This window comes from Megalobrama amblycephala, linkage group LG15 (assembly GCF_018812025.1).
Source record: "Megalobrama amblycephala isolate DHTTF-2021 linkage group LG15, ASM1881202v1, whole genome shotgun sequence".
Lineage (NCBI taxonomy): Eukaryota > Metazoa > Chordata > Actinopteri > Cypriniformes > Xenocyprididae > Megalobrama > Megalobrama amblycephala.
The window spans coordinates 28,952,472-28,969,665 of NC_063058.1; the positions used below are offsets into that span (position 1 = coordinate 28,952,472).

General features: G+C 34.0%; 1 protein-coding gene across 2 annotated transcripts in view; it reads right to left on the reverse strand.

The window, feature by feature from the left end:
- Positions 1 to 590: 590 nt before the first annotated feature.
- The window catches only part of rbpms2a (RNA binding protein, mRNA processing factor 2a), an 18,382-nt gene continuing 1,778 nt past the window's right edge, over positions 591 to 17,194 (reverse strand). Inside the window, exons 2-8 of one of the 2 annotated variants that reach the window (XM_048158854.1) lie at positions 13,989 to 14,066; positions 13,831 to 13,869; positions 11,180 to 11,242; positions 10,681 to 10,831; positions 10,088 to 10,251; positions 1,691 to 1,763; positions 591 to 1,610 (exon numbers count right to left, since the gene is read on the reverse strand). In XM_048158854.1, coding sequence (XP_048014811.1) covers positions 1,698 to 1,763; positions 10,088 to 10,251; positions 10,681 to 10,831; positions 11,180 to 11,242; positions 13,831 to 13,869; positions 13,989 to 14,066 — 561 coding nt within the window. In that variant the 3' untranslated portion in view covers positions 591 to 1,610; positions 1,691 to 1,697. The remainder of the gene's footprint in view (positions 1,611 to 1,690; positions 1,764 to 10,087; positions 10,252 to 10,680; positions 10,832 to 11,179; positions 11,243 to 13,830; positions 13,870 to 13,988; positions 14,067 to 17,194) is intronic. The other variant, XM_048158855.1, reaches the window with a different exon arrangement.

The window sequence follows — 17,194 nt, forward strand, 5'->3', positions numbered from 1 at the left end:
TGCCCTCTATCACTTTAAAATACAGCATTTTCTGAGAATTCAAAAGGGTCCGATACCTTTTGTGGTCTGAATGAATGCGAATAAATGACCGATTTCAGCTGCAACTTCAGCGTCTGTTTATAGTGTAGGAGGGGGTGGGACTTCAGATTCTAGAGAGCATTTGATTGGACAGAAGATCTGACAAGAAGCTGAAGTGCGAGGTGATGAAAAATCAGTGAACTATTTTAGCGGAAGTGAGAGACTAAGTTTGGAACGCTATCATCTAAATGCAAATTTTGTTGTTGTTTTGGGACAGTAGCTTATATTCATAATCTTAATGTTAACATATTCAGGCTAAAATCTAAATTTAAATTGATTTCAGGGGGACTTTAAAATACCAAGCATTACGTTATTCTCATGATGAAGGATAACTGGCGGATAAGCTTTATTTGTAGGGCAACCTTATGATTTGAAAGGATTCATTTCAGCCTTTTTGAATGGAAGATCCGCAAACCGGAAGTGCCACCCATAATTCAAAACGCAGTAGGCTTGTCAGGAATAAGGTGGATTAACTCAAAACTGGATTAGAAGAACCCACTCGGAACACAAGATCCTCAGATTTCCTTTTATTCTCCAGTTTCACATTCTGAAATAAAGAAAAAAAATCAGCATTTTTAATTTTTTTTATATTATAATACAGCAATCTCATGTTGGCAGCCCATTTAAACTCGCAGTACTGCCACAGGAAACTTCAGTATGTAACACAGAGCAAAAAAAAAAAAGAAAAAAAGAAATCAACAATTGCACTTACTTCAAACAAGTTATAGACAGAATTAACAACCAATGAAAACACCAAAAATAACACAAGGGAACACTAAACTGCTCATACATATATACTTATTTAATTGCACAAAACAAAAATATGCATAAATATTCATTATTACACAAGTGTACAAAAATACTTGTACATTTCTTTTTTTTTGTTCAGATATTCTCCAAGCAGACACAGATAGCAGAGGTTTGGTGAATTCAGGGCAGAGGAAGATGCAGCGAAGGTTCGGAAGAGACGAGAACTTGAACGAATCCGCTTGGGTCGCGTCAGGATCACAAACAGAAACAAACACCCAGTGCATATGTCGTCAGTTCTTTAAAATAGGAAACAAAAGTACACAGAGCCTGGATTGCAAAAATCTACATCAGACCTCCACCTTTCACATAATGCAAGAAAACTGCAAGAACAAAGAGGCTGAAAACAGTTAGGGTTAGCTGGGACTTAGAAACACGAGCGCAAACGAACAGACGAAAAGGTTTGCATTCTAAAAGACTCGTGTTTTATCGCATGCAGAAAGACGATCCCACCCCCCCAAAAAACAAACATCTACAGGAGCAGCTAGACATGTTAAATGCCTGCACGTGATTGGATCAAGCGCAGCTGTTGAAATGGAGACAGTACCGTGAGGTTCGTCAGAGTCCTCAGCATCTCTTTAGAGAAGACTTCCTCCAGGAAAAAAAATCCTTCATGCTTAGATTGTCCATTAAATAAACCTGATTAAATTAAATGCTGAGCCCAGTTGTTCTTCATTCAAACAGGAGGGAGAAATAAAAACTAAACATCTGGTATGGGATGGCATCTGTGGAGACGAGAACAGAGCATCAGCTTACAGTTAAAGACAAGTGTCCATATGGAGGTGGTAAAGTAACAGATACTCACCGATTATTTAACAGAACTGGCGTGACTTCCACCCCGGTTGAGAACTTTCAGAGGGGGACGGGTACCAGCGCATCTACAGGCAAAAATAAAATACAATGAGATCATTGATATTATTGCAAATGTTTCTTCTAGACCACAACAATAATATTTTTTTTCCCCTATTACAGGAAAGAAGCCTCAATGGACGGAAAGCCAGCTTGAAAACTTCCCGTGAAATGTCACTTGTTGGTGTGTCAGCGTCTTCAATGTCCTGAGGTAGCTTTAACACCATCAATAGTTTAATACTTAGTTTATAATCAGAATATAGTCACTTAAATAGTCAGGCCTAGCGGTAATTTAATAAAGACGACAAAGACGTGTCTCAGTGTTCCTCGGCAACATTTCACTTACGCGTGGAAAAAAAAAAAAAAAAAAAAAAAGTAAAATGAAAAATTTGTGCACTTTAGTTAGATTCATTGAATAAAATGAGTTTTCACAATTGTGCCAAAATCATTGATCTTGCGCTGCACTGATTGACAGCTTCAGTGATTATAAAGTGCGCGACGCTTGCTTTGTGTAATTCATTCGCAAGAAAAGTTGTTTTTCATGAGATTGTGAGTGCTTCATACTTCACCTTGACAAAATGTATTTTTAAACTTGGTGATTTTATAATGTTTAATATTTATTCAAAAGCGAAACCAAATGAAAAACTATTACAGAAAATTACTAATATGAGCCAATGGTCCTCTGCTGCCATCTGATGGTTACAGTGATAATTAAAGGGTTAGTTCACCCAAAAATGAAAATTGTCATTTATTACTTACCCTCATGCCATTCCAAACCCGTAAGAACTTCATCTTCGGAACACAAATTAAGATATTTTGTTGAAATCCAATGCGTGTTTTTTATATATTTGAAGATTTTTTTTTATCCTCCATTGAAAGCAACGAAATTACCACATTCAATGTCCAGAATAGTAAAAACATTGTTAAAATCGTCAATGCGACTACAGTGGTTCAACCTTAAATGTTATAAAGCGACAATACTACTTTGTGTGCACAAAAAAAAAAAAAAAAAAAAAAAAAAAAAAAAAGTCTTTATTCAACAATTTTTCCTCTTCCCTATCAGTCTATTAAGCAGTTTGTGTAGTGCTGTTGAACACCAGCTCATTATTGGCTGGCTCCTGCGTCAGCATCACACGCATGTGTCGTGCCGCTCACGTGAACAGGCGTCGGCCAATACAGAGCCGGCATTCTGACGTAGAACCTGGAAGCTGCAACGAAAATAGCGTAGCAGAATGACAGGGGAGAGACGAATTTGTTGAATAAATTCATTAATTTTGTTTTCTCACCGCTTCATAACATTAAGGTTGAACCACTGTAGTCACGTTGACTATTTTAACCATGTTTTTACTACTTTTCTGGACATTGAATGTGGTAGTTTTGTTGCTTTCAATGAAGGGAAAAAAACCTCTCAGATTATCAAAAATATCTTAATTTGTGTTCTGAAGATGAACGAAGGTCTTACGGGTGTGGAACGACGTGAGGGTGAGTAATAAATGACAGAATTTCACTTTGGGGATTTTTAAATAAGCGTTTATCAAATGTTGGATTTCCTACATCTTGAAACGTTTGGTTTTACAATTAGGAACAATGTTGTTGGTCATGACATTAAAAACAACATTTGAAGTGCTGGAAAATGTGCATGTCTAATTACAGAAACATTCCCAATAGCTTGGTTTTTATTGCAATCAATAAAACTGGTTAATTGGCAAATAAGGCAAGTGTGATAACTGCACTGAAATATAAATACAACATTGAAAAGTCAACCATTGATGGTTTTGTGTCAGTGTACAGAGAGTACAGAATGACCGCTAACAGTTCACCGGAAATGCAACATCTGGCTTAACGAAAACCAGGAAGTAACTGTGCGTATGGTCAATTTGTGGTCCATTATGGAGTATTACAGGATTTAAACTGTGTATATGTGCATAACTGCATTAATATAATGTACACGTTATACACTTAATTTGTCAAATTGTAAAGAATCATTATGATTGTTGTATAAAGAATTTAAACTTATTTTATGTGCATGTATGTGTATATACACTGGTGCATAAACAGCCTCATAAAATTTAAATTAACATGATCAAAAATAGTCTAAAGAATGTATAAGTGTATTAAGTTATGTAGTTTTATATAATGTTTTTTATAAAATGACCATTTTAAAGTTTAAAATTCTTTAATTATATAACTATAACAAGTTTCTGCTTATCCCAAGGTTTTCCGGGTGCTGGATCCAGGCCGTATCCAGAACAGATGGAGAACCTGTGTCTGGACCTGACTACAACGCAGCCCAGGAGACAATGGGCCTACAGATCCAGTTCTGGCTGCATAGATTTTTAAATCCCCGTATCCGCTTACATATATATATATATATATATATATATATATATATATATATATATATATATATATATATATATATATATATATATATATATATATATATATATATATATATATATATATATATATATATATATATATATATATATATATATATATATATATAATCTATTTTTAATCTCTATAATAAAAATGTATAATTCAGATTTTGATCTCCATATCCATTTACATATATTATATATATATCTTCCAAGGGGTTTTTTCCCCTCCTAGGACTTTTTTCCCCACGCTGGGTTTTCTCCTAGGGGTTTTTTTCCACCCCTGGGAGTCAGCCGACATTGGCTTAATGTAGCACCATCTTGTATATGTTACATATTACCACGCTTGTTTGTACAGCTTATTTTTAACCACTTCCCTTTTTTTTCTGTGCTTCTAATATGTAAAGCTGCTTTGAAACAATTACCAATTGTAAAAGCGCTATATAAATAAATTTGACTTGACTTGACTTAACAAAAGTGGTAATTTTAGTTAAGTGAAAATTTTAAAAGGTATTGTTAATTATTAACGAACTTTAAAATTGTAATTTATAACAATAATAAAAAAAAAAAAAGTTACTACATTTACACATTCTTTAAACTTAAAATATACTTGAACTTTAAACATAACTACACTCTAAAAAATGCTGGGTTAAAAACAACCCAAGTTGGGTTGAAAATGGACAAACCCAGCGATTGGGTTGTTTTAACCCAGCGGTTGGGTTAAATGTTTGCCCAACCTGCTGGGTAGTTTTATTTAAACCAACTATTGTTTAAAAATTGCTATATGGCTAGCTTAATGAACCCAAAATAGTTGGGAAATTAAAAACCAGATGCAATTAGAGGCAACAATAATAGACAAAAGGTGAATGTTTATTAATAAGCTTTAATATTTTATTAATATAAATTTAATAGTTTAATAGTTTATTAATATAAATGTATTAATAAGCAATTTAATAAGTGTTTGTTTAATAATTATTCATTGAACATTAATAAATGTTCATTTCCAACATACTTTGGGTTCATTTTAATTAAGCAATACAGTAATTTTTAAACAATAGTTGGTTTAAATAAAACTACCCAGCAGGTTGGACAAACATTTAACCCTACCGCTGGGTTAAAACAACCCAATTGCTGGGTTTGTCCATTTTCAACCCAACTTGGGTTGTTTTTAACCCAGCATTTTTTAGAGTGTATAACCTATATTTGATAATTGAAGTTAACAAACTTGTAATTATCTTGGCAAAACCAAAGTTGCTACCCAGAACCACTGACGAACCATTTAAACCATTTTATTTTTTATAAGAAGTGTCTCAAAACCATAAAGTCTTCAAACTGTAGAGGGAAAAAAAAAAAAAAAAAAAAAAAAAAAAAAAAAAAACACACACCGCTTGTCTACGGTGCATGTTGTAGAAACTGCTCTATTTTAGCAGAGCTAATGAACTGATGCAAACAAACTCCCTGACTGAGCAGGAAACTCTTATCAGTGCATCTATAAACATCATTCAGCAAGATGACATTAACTCCTTTCCCGTCCTGCCTTCCCAAACCACGCCAAAACACCCACTTCCCCAGCCAAGGGCAAGAGAACGACAACAATCAGCCTGGCACGTCCGTTTCAGCCCTACGTCGACATATTCTGAACTTCCCACATTCTGTATCAGGCGTCAGGCGGTTTGAACCCACAGCTGACCAGCAGTACACAAATGGAGCTGTAATCTCTCTCCGGCAGGTGTGTGTCGGAAAGGTCTGGAGCAGGGTAGAGGAAGAGAAAGCCAAGTGCTCTTTTCTTCCAGCAGTTTAACTGCAGACTTACAGTTGCGTCATCCCGACTACACGCAAACATGCCAAAAGAATTCCATTTCTGTTTTCCTTGAGCGAAATAATGCAGGATAAATGATCATTCTACAATATGGGTGCCTTTTCCCATTTATAATGCAACCGTTTTGCACAAGTTTATTTAACCAATTTAAAATTCTGTACACACCATATAAAAACACATTATAACCATCAATAATACATATTACAAACGTAAATGAACCACCATTAAATAAAAACTGCAAATGTTCATGTAATGTTTTGCACAATTTTGTTTGTATAACGTATAATCTAAATTTAAAATAGACACCATATAAAATATTTAAATATGTGTGCACGTGTGTGCGTGCATGTGTGTGTATATTATATATTATATAATAAGTTTTTTTTTTTTATTCTTCGGAAAACACAAAATGATCATTCAACTCTCTGAAGGCCCTCAGAGTGACAGTGGTCAGAGAACGTGTTAGTGCGTGGATCCATTAGCACATTCGCTCTCTTTTTCACTCCGAGGATGAAACCTTTTACAACCCCTTTGAGATCCTGACCAAACATACTACACCCACAGCCTTAGCCAAACACCACTGGAAAACATTTGGTTGGGATCAGATCTTAAACAAAATCAGACAGTTAAACTTGCAAACAAGATCAATTTACGGTTTGAGAAACCTGCATACATACAGTACAGCTTAAGAGACTTCAAGTAAACCTCTTCATCCATGACCTTTATTTCTCACTGGGTTGTTGCCATGACAACCACAAAGTCTAGCCATCCAATCAATAAACTTGATCTGTCAAACAGTCTTCAAAAACAATCATTACATTAAAGATACAAGCGAACAACGCTAGATTTACAACAAAGAGGGACAATCCCTGAGGAGCATAAAACACTTTAATATTCATTTTTACCAGTGTAAAACGTGTGAACTACAAGAGCAGTTAAAGGTAAAGTGTTTGTCAGGGAGAATTTTCACATGTGCTGCTTTTAAATGAATCATAAAAACATTCTCGCACACTGTTCTTTGGCTAAACTTTAATCGGCACCTCTCTGGGCACAGATTCACTCGAGTCATAATCCAACCTGAGATGCAATTAAAAACAGCTTTTCTCTGATGTGATCTCTTAGCAACGCTAGCAGGCCAAGGAATGTTGTTCTGAGGGATTCTGGGTAATCAGACTTGTCATGTTCAGAGTGGACCTCTGACCTTAGAGTGGTCTGTTTCCACCAGAGCATGAGTCAGGGGCATTATGGGAAGGGTTGGCAGACTGAATACACTCCAGTGAACAGGCGGCTAACGTTTTGAAGTGCATGCTACTCTTACTATTGCTGCAGTATACAGTATGCATAGCTGGATGAAATGCTTTTGACAAAATGCAGTATACTGTACAACAGCTGTTGGTGGTGTGGAATAGCGCTTCCCACAATGCAATGCACTTAACTTGATCCTGATTCAAAGATGCTGATTCAAAGATTGTAGTATGGAAAATATAAATTGGTACACGATTCAAAGATCCCGATTCAAAGATCCCGATTCAAAGATCCCGATTCAAAAGATCCCGATTCAAAGATTGTAGTACCAATTTAAATTTTGCGCACGCCCTTCAAAAGATCCCGATTCAAAGATCCCGATTCAAAGATCCCGATTCAAAGATCGTAGTACCAATTTAAATTTTGCGCACGCCCTTCAAAGATCCCGATTCAAAGATCCCGATTCAAAGATCCCAATATTCCGATTCAAAGATTGTAGTACGCAAAGTTTAAATTTGTATGCCCTTCAAAAATCCTGAGTCAAAGATCCCAATATTCCGATTCAAAGACTGTAGTATGCAAAATTTAAGTTGTTACACCCTTCAAAGATCCCGATTCAAAGATCCCAATACTCCGATTCAAAGATTGTAGTATGCAAAATTTAAATTGTTACGCTCTTCAAAGATCCCGATTCAAAGATCCCGATTCAAAGATCCCGATTCAAAGATCCCGATTCAAAGATCCCGATTCAAAGATCCCGATTCAAAGATCCCGATTCAAAGATCCCGATTCAAAGATTGTAGTACCAATTTAAATTTTGCGCACACCCTTCAAAGATCCCAATTCAAAGATCCCGATATTCCGATTCAAAGATTCAGATTCAAAGATTGTAGTACCAATTTAAATTTTGCGTACGCCTTTCAAAAATCCTGAGTCAAAGATCCCGATATTCCGATTCAAAGACTGTAGTATGCAAAATTTAAATTGTTACGCCCTTCAAGGATCCCGATTCAAAGATCCCAATATTCTGATTCAAAGATTGTAGTACGCAAAGTTTAAATTTGTATGCCCTTCAAAGATCCCGATTCAAAGATCCCAATATTCCGATTCAAAGATTGTAGTATGCAAAATTTAAATTGTTACGCCCTTCAAAGATCCCGATTCAAAGGATCCCGATATTCTGATTCAAAGATTGTAGTACGCAAAATTTAAATTGTTACGCCCTTCAAAGATCCCGATTCAAAGATCCCGATTCAAAGGATCCCAATTCAAAGGATCCCAATTCAAAGGATCCCGATATTCTGATTCAAAGATTGTAGTACGCAAAGTTTAAATTTGTATGCCCTTCAAAAATCCTGATATTCCGATTCAAAGATTCAGATTCAAAGATCCCGATTCAAAGATTGTAGTACGCAAAATTTAAATTGGTATGCCCTTCAAAGATTTTGATTCAAAGATCCCAATATTCCGATTCAAAGATTCAGATTCAAAGATCATAGTACATAAAATTTAAATTGGTATGCCCTTCAAAGATTCTGATTCGCAAAATTTGAATTGGTACACCCTTAAAACTTGACCTTTACCCACAATCCTTAACACAAAGAGAACTGGGGACGTATTCACAAAACATTTTATAATTGCCGCTAAGAGTTCTAAATAGCAGTAAAAGTTCTTAACTAAGAGTTCTCTCTTAAAACAAAAATGTATGCCAAGTGTCACAAATTAAACTAGTATATGTTCAGTTAATTGTCCGCCTCTTACATGTCTGCGTCTCGAGAGATTGCAGAATTCAAATGACAAATGATGCTTTAAAGTTTTGGAGGAGCACGTTCAAACGGTCTTTCTAATCAGCTTGAGTGGAGATATTATATATATTTATATATTTATATATTTATATATTTATATTATATTATATTATATATATATATATATATATATATATATATATATATATATATATATATATATATATATATATATAGACGAGAGCCGACTCGCCTTACCGCCATCCCTCTGCCAACCCGCTCACTCTTGGCTGGGATATGGGGCGAACTCTAGGTTTGGGCTAAATCAATTCCAAGCTCGGAGTTTGGGCAAAATAAATTCCAAACAAATTCCAAGATCGGAGCCCTCGATCCCCTATTCCCCTTGGACAGCACGCCAAATACGCTATATTATATTATATTATATTATATTATATTATATTATATTATATTATATATAAATTTTCAATCATTTGTAAGTGTGAACCCGTGAAAACAACTGCCACAGGTAATAGTACATTATATATTTATTGAAGATTTATTTTTGGCATTTTATTGTATTACATAAATCAAAATGTATTGCATTTATGAAGAAAAGGTGCAGGACCCAGCTTTAATCGCTATTGCCTCAATGGTGTACAGTGTCTTTAGGTGGATTAGGATTGTTTGTGATTTGGTCTTAGTGACTTAGGAGTCCTCTTGACTACTCCTAACGTTTCTAGTTTTAGCACTTAAATGCTTAGTGAAATACTCTTAGAGCAAAAATTTAGAAGTCCTAAAATGAGGACTGACACACCCATTATTTAAGAGTTTCTCCAAAATCTGTAACTTAGGAGCTACTTTTAAGCCTTAAGATGTTTTGTGAATACGGCCCCTGATCTGTATAAGTTCACAATTTATGTTGATATATCCCAATACTTGTGTAGACACCAACTTCATATTTAGAAGTACAAACATAAAAAGAAGAAAAGCATATTACATTGTGCTTTGAATTTCAAAAACGCAAAAAGGGATTCAGTTCCACAATGATTTGCAGCAAGCTAATAGAAGTAATTTTCAAACAAGCGTTGGCAGAGTCACATTGGACAGAAAAACACTGGAAAGCAGAGACGCAGTGATAGAGTGAAAGAAAAGGGGGAACACACCGGCTGGTCCCTCACCTGGGCGTGCAGGGCGGCAGCGGCAGCAGCAGCCGCGGGATAGGTGAAGGCAGCGTGAGGCAGGCCTGGGGTCAGTTCAGTGGTGTAGAGAGGATACGGAGCCCATGCCTCAGGAGACGCAGGGATCAGTGCTGCCCCCGTCAGGTCATCTACAGAATCACACACATCTAAGAGTCACATACCAAACCAGACGCCAGGCAGCTGAATCACTGAAGACACATTACAGCCCCATTCAACAAAAATATTTGAAAGAAATAACCGTTTTTATTCAGCAAGGACACATTAAATTGATCAATAGTGACAGTGAAGACATTTATAATGTTACAAAAGATTTCCAATTCAAATAAATGCTGCTCTTTTGAACTTTCCATTCAGCAAAAAACACTGGAGAAAAAAAAAAAAAAAAAAAAAAAAAAAAAAAAAAAAGTTTCTTGTGCAGCAAATCAAACAAGCTAACAAAGGGACTAATAATAGCACACATTTGAATCTCAGACATTTGCTAGTGACTTATTCCAAACGGGTGAATCAAAGCCATGTTCTGCTGAGAGGGCCGGGCGCAAGCGCTGTGGTTTACTCACATGGGTCTCGAGCGATGAAGTGCGCACCTAGAGCCGGGTGCAGGTTGGAAGGGTTTGGCGTGGCCATCAGTTTACTCTTCGCCATCTTAGTGTTGGCTTTAGCAAACTCCAGACGCAGCGTTTGAGGACTCTCTGGGTCAAAGCGGATGCCCTGAGAACAGATGAGATTAGAGTTGACTGAATACAGCCCAATTACACCTCAATTCATTTTCACAAATCAGTTGACATGTCCATATAACAGAACATCAGGTTTCCCTCTGCAGCACAAGTGCACTGATTCCCAGAGGATTCTACATCCAGCCAGAAACACATGACGTCATGGAACTTTTCTTAGGGACCAACACGACCAAGGAGTGAAACTTCCCCCCCCCCCGTAGAGGAGAGCAGCATCTAAATCAGACTTTTAAGAGCAAAGTTTGGAGGACGTAAAGCACAGAGCCTAATAAATAATTAAAAGTCGCCATCGCTTCAGCTTACTGACGGACCAACGGTTACTTACATTCAACGCATTCTTGGCCGCTTCAGCCCCAGACCGGCTGTCAAACGTGACAAACCCCACCGGCTAGAGAATGGAAAGAAACCCATCAGATGGACAGACACACAGAGGGAGAGAGACAAAATTAGTTTTCCATTCAACACAAATGAAGTAGAAAACAAATCTCATTAAATGTTGTTATGCTGTATTTCACCACAAAAAAAAATAAAAAAATAAAATATATATATATATATTTTTTTTTAGGGAATTTTGATATAATTTTATAATATGTAATAATTTGAATATATTAAAATGGAATTAAATTTAAAACCATTTTTTGGACCAAGATTTTTCATGAGAATTAAGCAGTCTCTCCTAAATTACATCATTTAAAAACTGACATGCATACAAATTTTGGGTACATTTTCATGTCCATTGATGAGAAATTCTTCTAACAATTTTCTTCAGAAACATCTTATCCATTAAGAGAAAGCATACTATAATCTCACACCAATGTTTTACGCACCCTGTTTTTTTAGTTTGCTTGAAATTGTATGGAAGCTTGTTTCCACCATGAAATGAAAAGGGTAATTGCAAGTTTCTTACAATTCTGACTTTCTCAGAATAGCGAGATATAAAGTCAGAATTTCGTGTTATAACGTACAATTATGAGGGGAAAAAAGACTGAAATTTTTTCCTCAGAATTGCAAGTTTATATCTCACAATTCTGACTTTAAAACATGCAGTTGCAAGTTATAAAGAAAAGAGTCAGAATTCGGAGTTTAATGGAATTCTGATTTTATAACTCCCAATTGCGGGAAAAAGTCAGAATTGCAACTTATCAAGCTTCCATAAAAATGCCTATGTCGCTGAAATTAGTTTTTTTTTTTTTCCCCCAATGTCAGCTTTTTGAAGTGAGTGGGTCTTTGAGTTCAAAATCCATAAAAGTCAAGATTATCTATATTAAATTTCGACGATCTAAATACCTTAGAAAAATAGATTGAGTTTAAATGTAATTCTTTCAAATAAGAAATACTCTTTATTAATGTCCACAAAAATTGTCAACTGTGTTACAAACACATGGAAGAGGATTAGGGCCAAGCAATAATAAAAAAAATAAAACCATCTCGAGATTAAAGTCATTAAATTATGAGGAAAAAAGTCGTTAAAGTACGAGAACAAATTCGTTAAATTGAGGAAAAATGTCGTTAAATTACGAGGAAAAAGTCGTTAAATTATGAGAACAAATTCATAATTTAACGACTTTTTCCTCGTAATTTAAAGACATTTTTCCTCAATTTAACGAATTTGTTCTCGTAATTTAACGACTTTTTTCTCGTAATTTAACGTCATTTTTCCTCAATTTAACGAATTTGTTCTCGTAACTTAACGACTTTTTTCCTCATAATTTGAGTTTATTCTCAACATTTTATCTCGACTTTTCTCGAAATTTAACGACATTTTTCCTCAATTTAACGAATTTGTTCTCGTAATTTAACGACTTTCTCGTAATTTAATGAGTTTTTTCTTGTAATTTAATGAGTTTATTCTCAACATTTTATTTCAACTTTTTTCTTGAAATTTAACAACTTTAATCTCGAGATGGTTTTATTTTTTTATTGCTTAGCCCTAATCCTCTTCCGTACAAACCAAACACCCCCTTTATATATATATATATATAAAAAAAAAAAAAAAAAAAAAAAAAAAGTTTCCCAAAACCATGTGACAAGCATCATGTGATGTCATTTTCTTCTGCAGCAGATATTTTGAACACATTATAGTAAATATCCTCTAATTTCTTATTTGATCTCCAATGATCTATTGTCAATGAGTATATAATAATTGCCATCAACTATATTGGGTACATTGTTATGGTTTGCATTATTTTTATGATCTTTCTCAAATAAAATAGAAAATAACATTTGGTTGGTCAAACAAGGCCTGCCATTGAATTAAGGCAAAATGGTCAACTATGTTACGGTCATTGTCAACCATGTTTTTGACTGATTTTTTTTAAACATTTTCAATATCTAGACTGCTGCTTTTGATATCATTTCAGAGAATAGTTTACATCCACATGGACTGGAGTTTTGAATGACATTCTTAAACTATTAGAGTGATATTTAAAGTAGATTTGATAAAGATCTGAGAAGCTGAGAATTTTACATCTGGAAAAAAAAAACAAAAAAACAAAAAAACAAAAAAACACCCCTTTTAAAATAATCACTTGACACATAACAGAATAAACCAAAAAACAATGAATTATTGAGTCGCTTAAAGGGTAGTCCTCAAGTGTCTGTACAGTTTGTCCGTAACAGTTGACAAATTCAACAGGGAAAACTTTTTTTTGTGTGTAATATCAAAATGATGTTTAATGACTAAGCTTTGCAACTAGCAGATACTGATAAAATATAAAGTGAAACCAATAATTGTTTCGAGAAAGCATATTGTTTTTGCACTTTTTTGCTGATGTGAATGTGGTACAGATAGAGGGATAGATATATTAATTTATATAAATATCAATTTCAAATGTATGATTTTATGTTTTACGTTTCCCAGTCAGATTTATTGGGGGGGAAATATGACATTGCTGGACATTTGTTAGATTAATCCATGTATATACCATTTTGAAATAAAATATTACATTTCCACCTCAACAATTGTTTCAACTTTACCTGTTTTGAGGTCAGTTTTATGAGAGATCCTTCATATCCCTGTTTGATAAAAGGACAGATTCACAATGAAAACAAATCAATTTTCTTCAATCACAGCTAGAAAAAGGAGGACTAACAAAACTTCCAGCTTTTTTCCCTCTCAGGCGGACGTCTCTTACCTTGAAGGGTCTGAACAGCAGGTAAAGCTCACGTGGTTTGATGTCAACAGGCAGCCCGCTGACAAAGAGCGTTCGTACCTAGAAAAGGGAAATGCCTAAATGACATCAGCACAAAATGACCGACAGACACCAAAAAAGCCGTGACCTCTGAGCTACGAGTGCCGTACTTAGAAATGTGCACCTGAAAAGGAAAAAAATTAGAACTACCTTTGATTGTCTCTCTCCCTTCCTATTGTGTCAGAGTCTCCCCGTTTGTCTGCAGAATTTGCTATTAGAGACTGAATATGTTCAGATCAAAATCATGAGATTGTGTTAGTTTAGTGAGCAGAAGTGTGTGCGTGGTGATCAAGTGTGTGTGACCCTAAGCATGGATGCAGAGACTTCAGGGCACGGACAGCATTATTGCTCCAATGTGAGTGGAAGGTAGAAAATCTAATTTAACTCTGCAAATTAACAGGATGGATCAAATGATATTACAGTGAACAAAGAGAGCGCAAAGGGCAGTCAAATAAAGAAAATTCATTGGAGTATGAACACAGCAAACTCGACCTCAGAATTCCTAGAACACATTTTATCCAACAAATTAAGACCAAGTATCACAGATTCTGGAGTTACTCAACGAGCATTTAAAAACAGATGTAGCAACTCTATACAGATCTACAGGGCAGAAGAGAAAGATTGGAGGAAGGACACAGTGTGCTATGACCTTTTACGGAAAAGACGGGAGAGAGAGCACTTTGGTTCAGGCTGACCCATCACATTCTCCAAACGCTACAGAGGTGAACAGCCATAATCTGAAAGACACTGGTTTTTGGGTCAGTCTCACAAAAACCATGTCCAGGTCACATTTTACCACAGAACCAAAAGAAAATTAAGAGTTTTTTTAAAATTGTTTAAAACCAGTAAGGGTTTTCTCTTTTCATTGTGACAAAACAGTTTCCCCCACAAAAGTTTTTTGTAATTCCTATCATTTTCTATTTGGATTCAATATAATATAATATAATATAATATAATATAATATAATATAATATAATATAATATAATATAATATAATATAATATAATATAATATAATATAATATAATATAATATAATATAATATAATATAATATAATATAATATAATATAATATAATATAATATAATATAATATAATATAATATAATATAATATAATATAATATAATATAATATAATATAATATAATATATAATATAATATAATATAATATAATATAATATAATATAATATAATATAATATAATATAATATAATATAATATAATATAATATAATATAATATAATATAATATAATATAATATAATATAATAATATATAATATAATATAATAATATATAATATAAATTCCCATTTTATTTATTTATTTATTTTTAGTAATTCCTATCATTTTTTATATGGATTCATAATATAATATAATAAAAAAAAAAAAAAAAAAATCCCATTTTATTTATTTATTTATTTATTTATTTTTTAGTAATTCCTATCATTTTTTTATATGGATTCATAATATAATATAATATAATATAATATAATATATAAAAATTACAGCAACAATAAATAAATTCCCGTGTTTTTCGTTTAAGTATTTTCTATCATTTTCGATAATATAACAATTATAATATAATATATTATAAAATGGAAACAAATAACAGCAACAATACAAATAATAAATAAAAATAATTCCCGTGTTTAACTAGATCCTTTAAATCCATTTTCAATATGGATTCTCAATTATTTTATATTATATAAATACATACAACTTTAATATAACAGTAATAAAAATTAAAAAAACAGCAACAATACAAATAAAAATTCCTGTTTTTTTAATTCCTATTATTCTCAGTGTGAATAGTGAGTAATTTGTCCTTTTATATTATTATTATTATTATTATTATTATTATTATTATTATTATTATTATTATTATTATTCATTTCTATTATCCTCAGTGCAGACACAGTAATTTGTCCTGCATTGAAAAAATTATTTTCATGATGTTAACATTTTTTCTTTTGTCAAATCAACTCAGATGATTAATGTAGCTCAGATAACATAATATTGAGTTTCTGTTGATTAAACCAATCACTTTCATTGTATTAACTCAAATTTTTAATGTAAATGAACTCAATTAAGGCAACCAGGTAACTAAGTTAAACCAACAATTTTTTACTGTGCGTGTAGGGGTAAAAATTAAATAATTATGTAAAATCATGAAAATGTCACAATGCAAAGAAAGTAACACCTATTTTTAATTTTAATATTATTAATAAAAAGTAAAATGTTAAAACAATTATATTTATATGACCCAGACATGTTCAGGAAGAAAGTCACCATTTTATCCTGCACTAACAAAAATATCAAAAACACCTTTTTTTATTTTATTTTTTTGGGACAAGCACCAAGACAATATCATGTTACGGACATGTCATATGATAGTAACGTGGTGTTCTTTGGTACACCGATTGAGCACCATGGGACATAAAATACTGTATATGGTACCACCACTAAAACCTAAAAACAGTGTCAGATCATTAAAGTGCTAAAACAAACGTTCAGATTTCTCTACACATTTCCACCAATACATCAGCCACTGGAAACCATAATTTCCTGACCGGCTCAGAGGAGCGAGTGGAGGAACGGCTGCAGGCGAGAGCGCTCTCAGAATTCAGGCTGATGTCAGTTTAAAAACCCTCAGCATAAACTTTGATTATCCTCAATGTTCCTGAAACATGAGCATCAGCGCTCAAGCGCTGCCAACAGCTGAGAGGGTAAATAAACAACGGGAATTTAATCAAAAAGGAATAAACACACTCCACAAACACAAATAACGGACAATGTGCCACTTAATAAGCAAAATAAACAGTTGATTTTGTTGGCGGTCAGAAAGATGACGCAGGACAGAAACAAAGGGCACATATGAGGGGGGGGACGTGAGCGGCTGAGGGAGGAAACCCCTGTCCTAATTATTGCAGGTTCAGGCTTGAACACAATGAACAATCTGAACACGCCACACCAAACGCACTGACCCAGCGCTGCCCAGTAACAATGACAGGACACAACTCCCACGCCAAACCCTGAACGAGAGTCCAGATTAGACTACAGGAGCCTTTACGCAACCATCCTCACAAACTTCTCGCTTTAACATTAAGCTCAAGTCTGATATTTTCTGAAAGGGAGTGTTTTGCATTGTA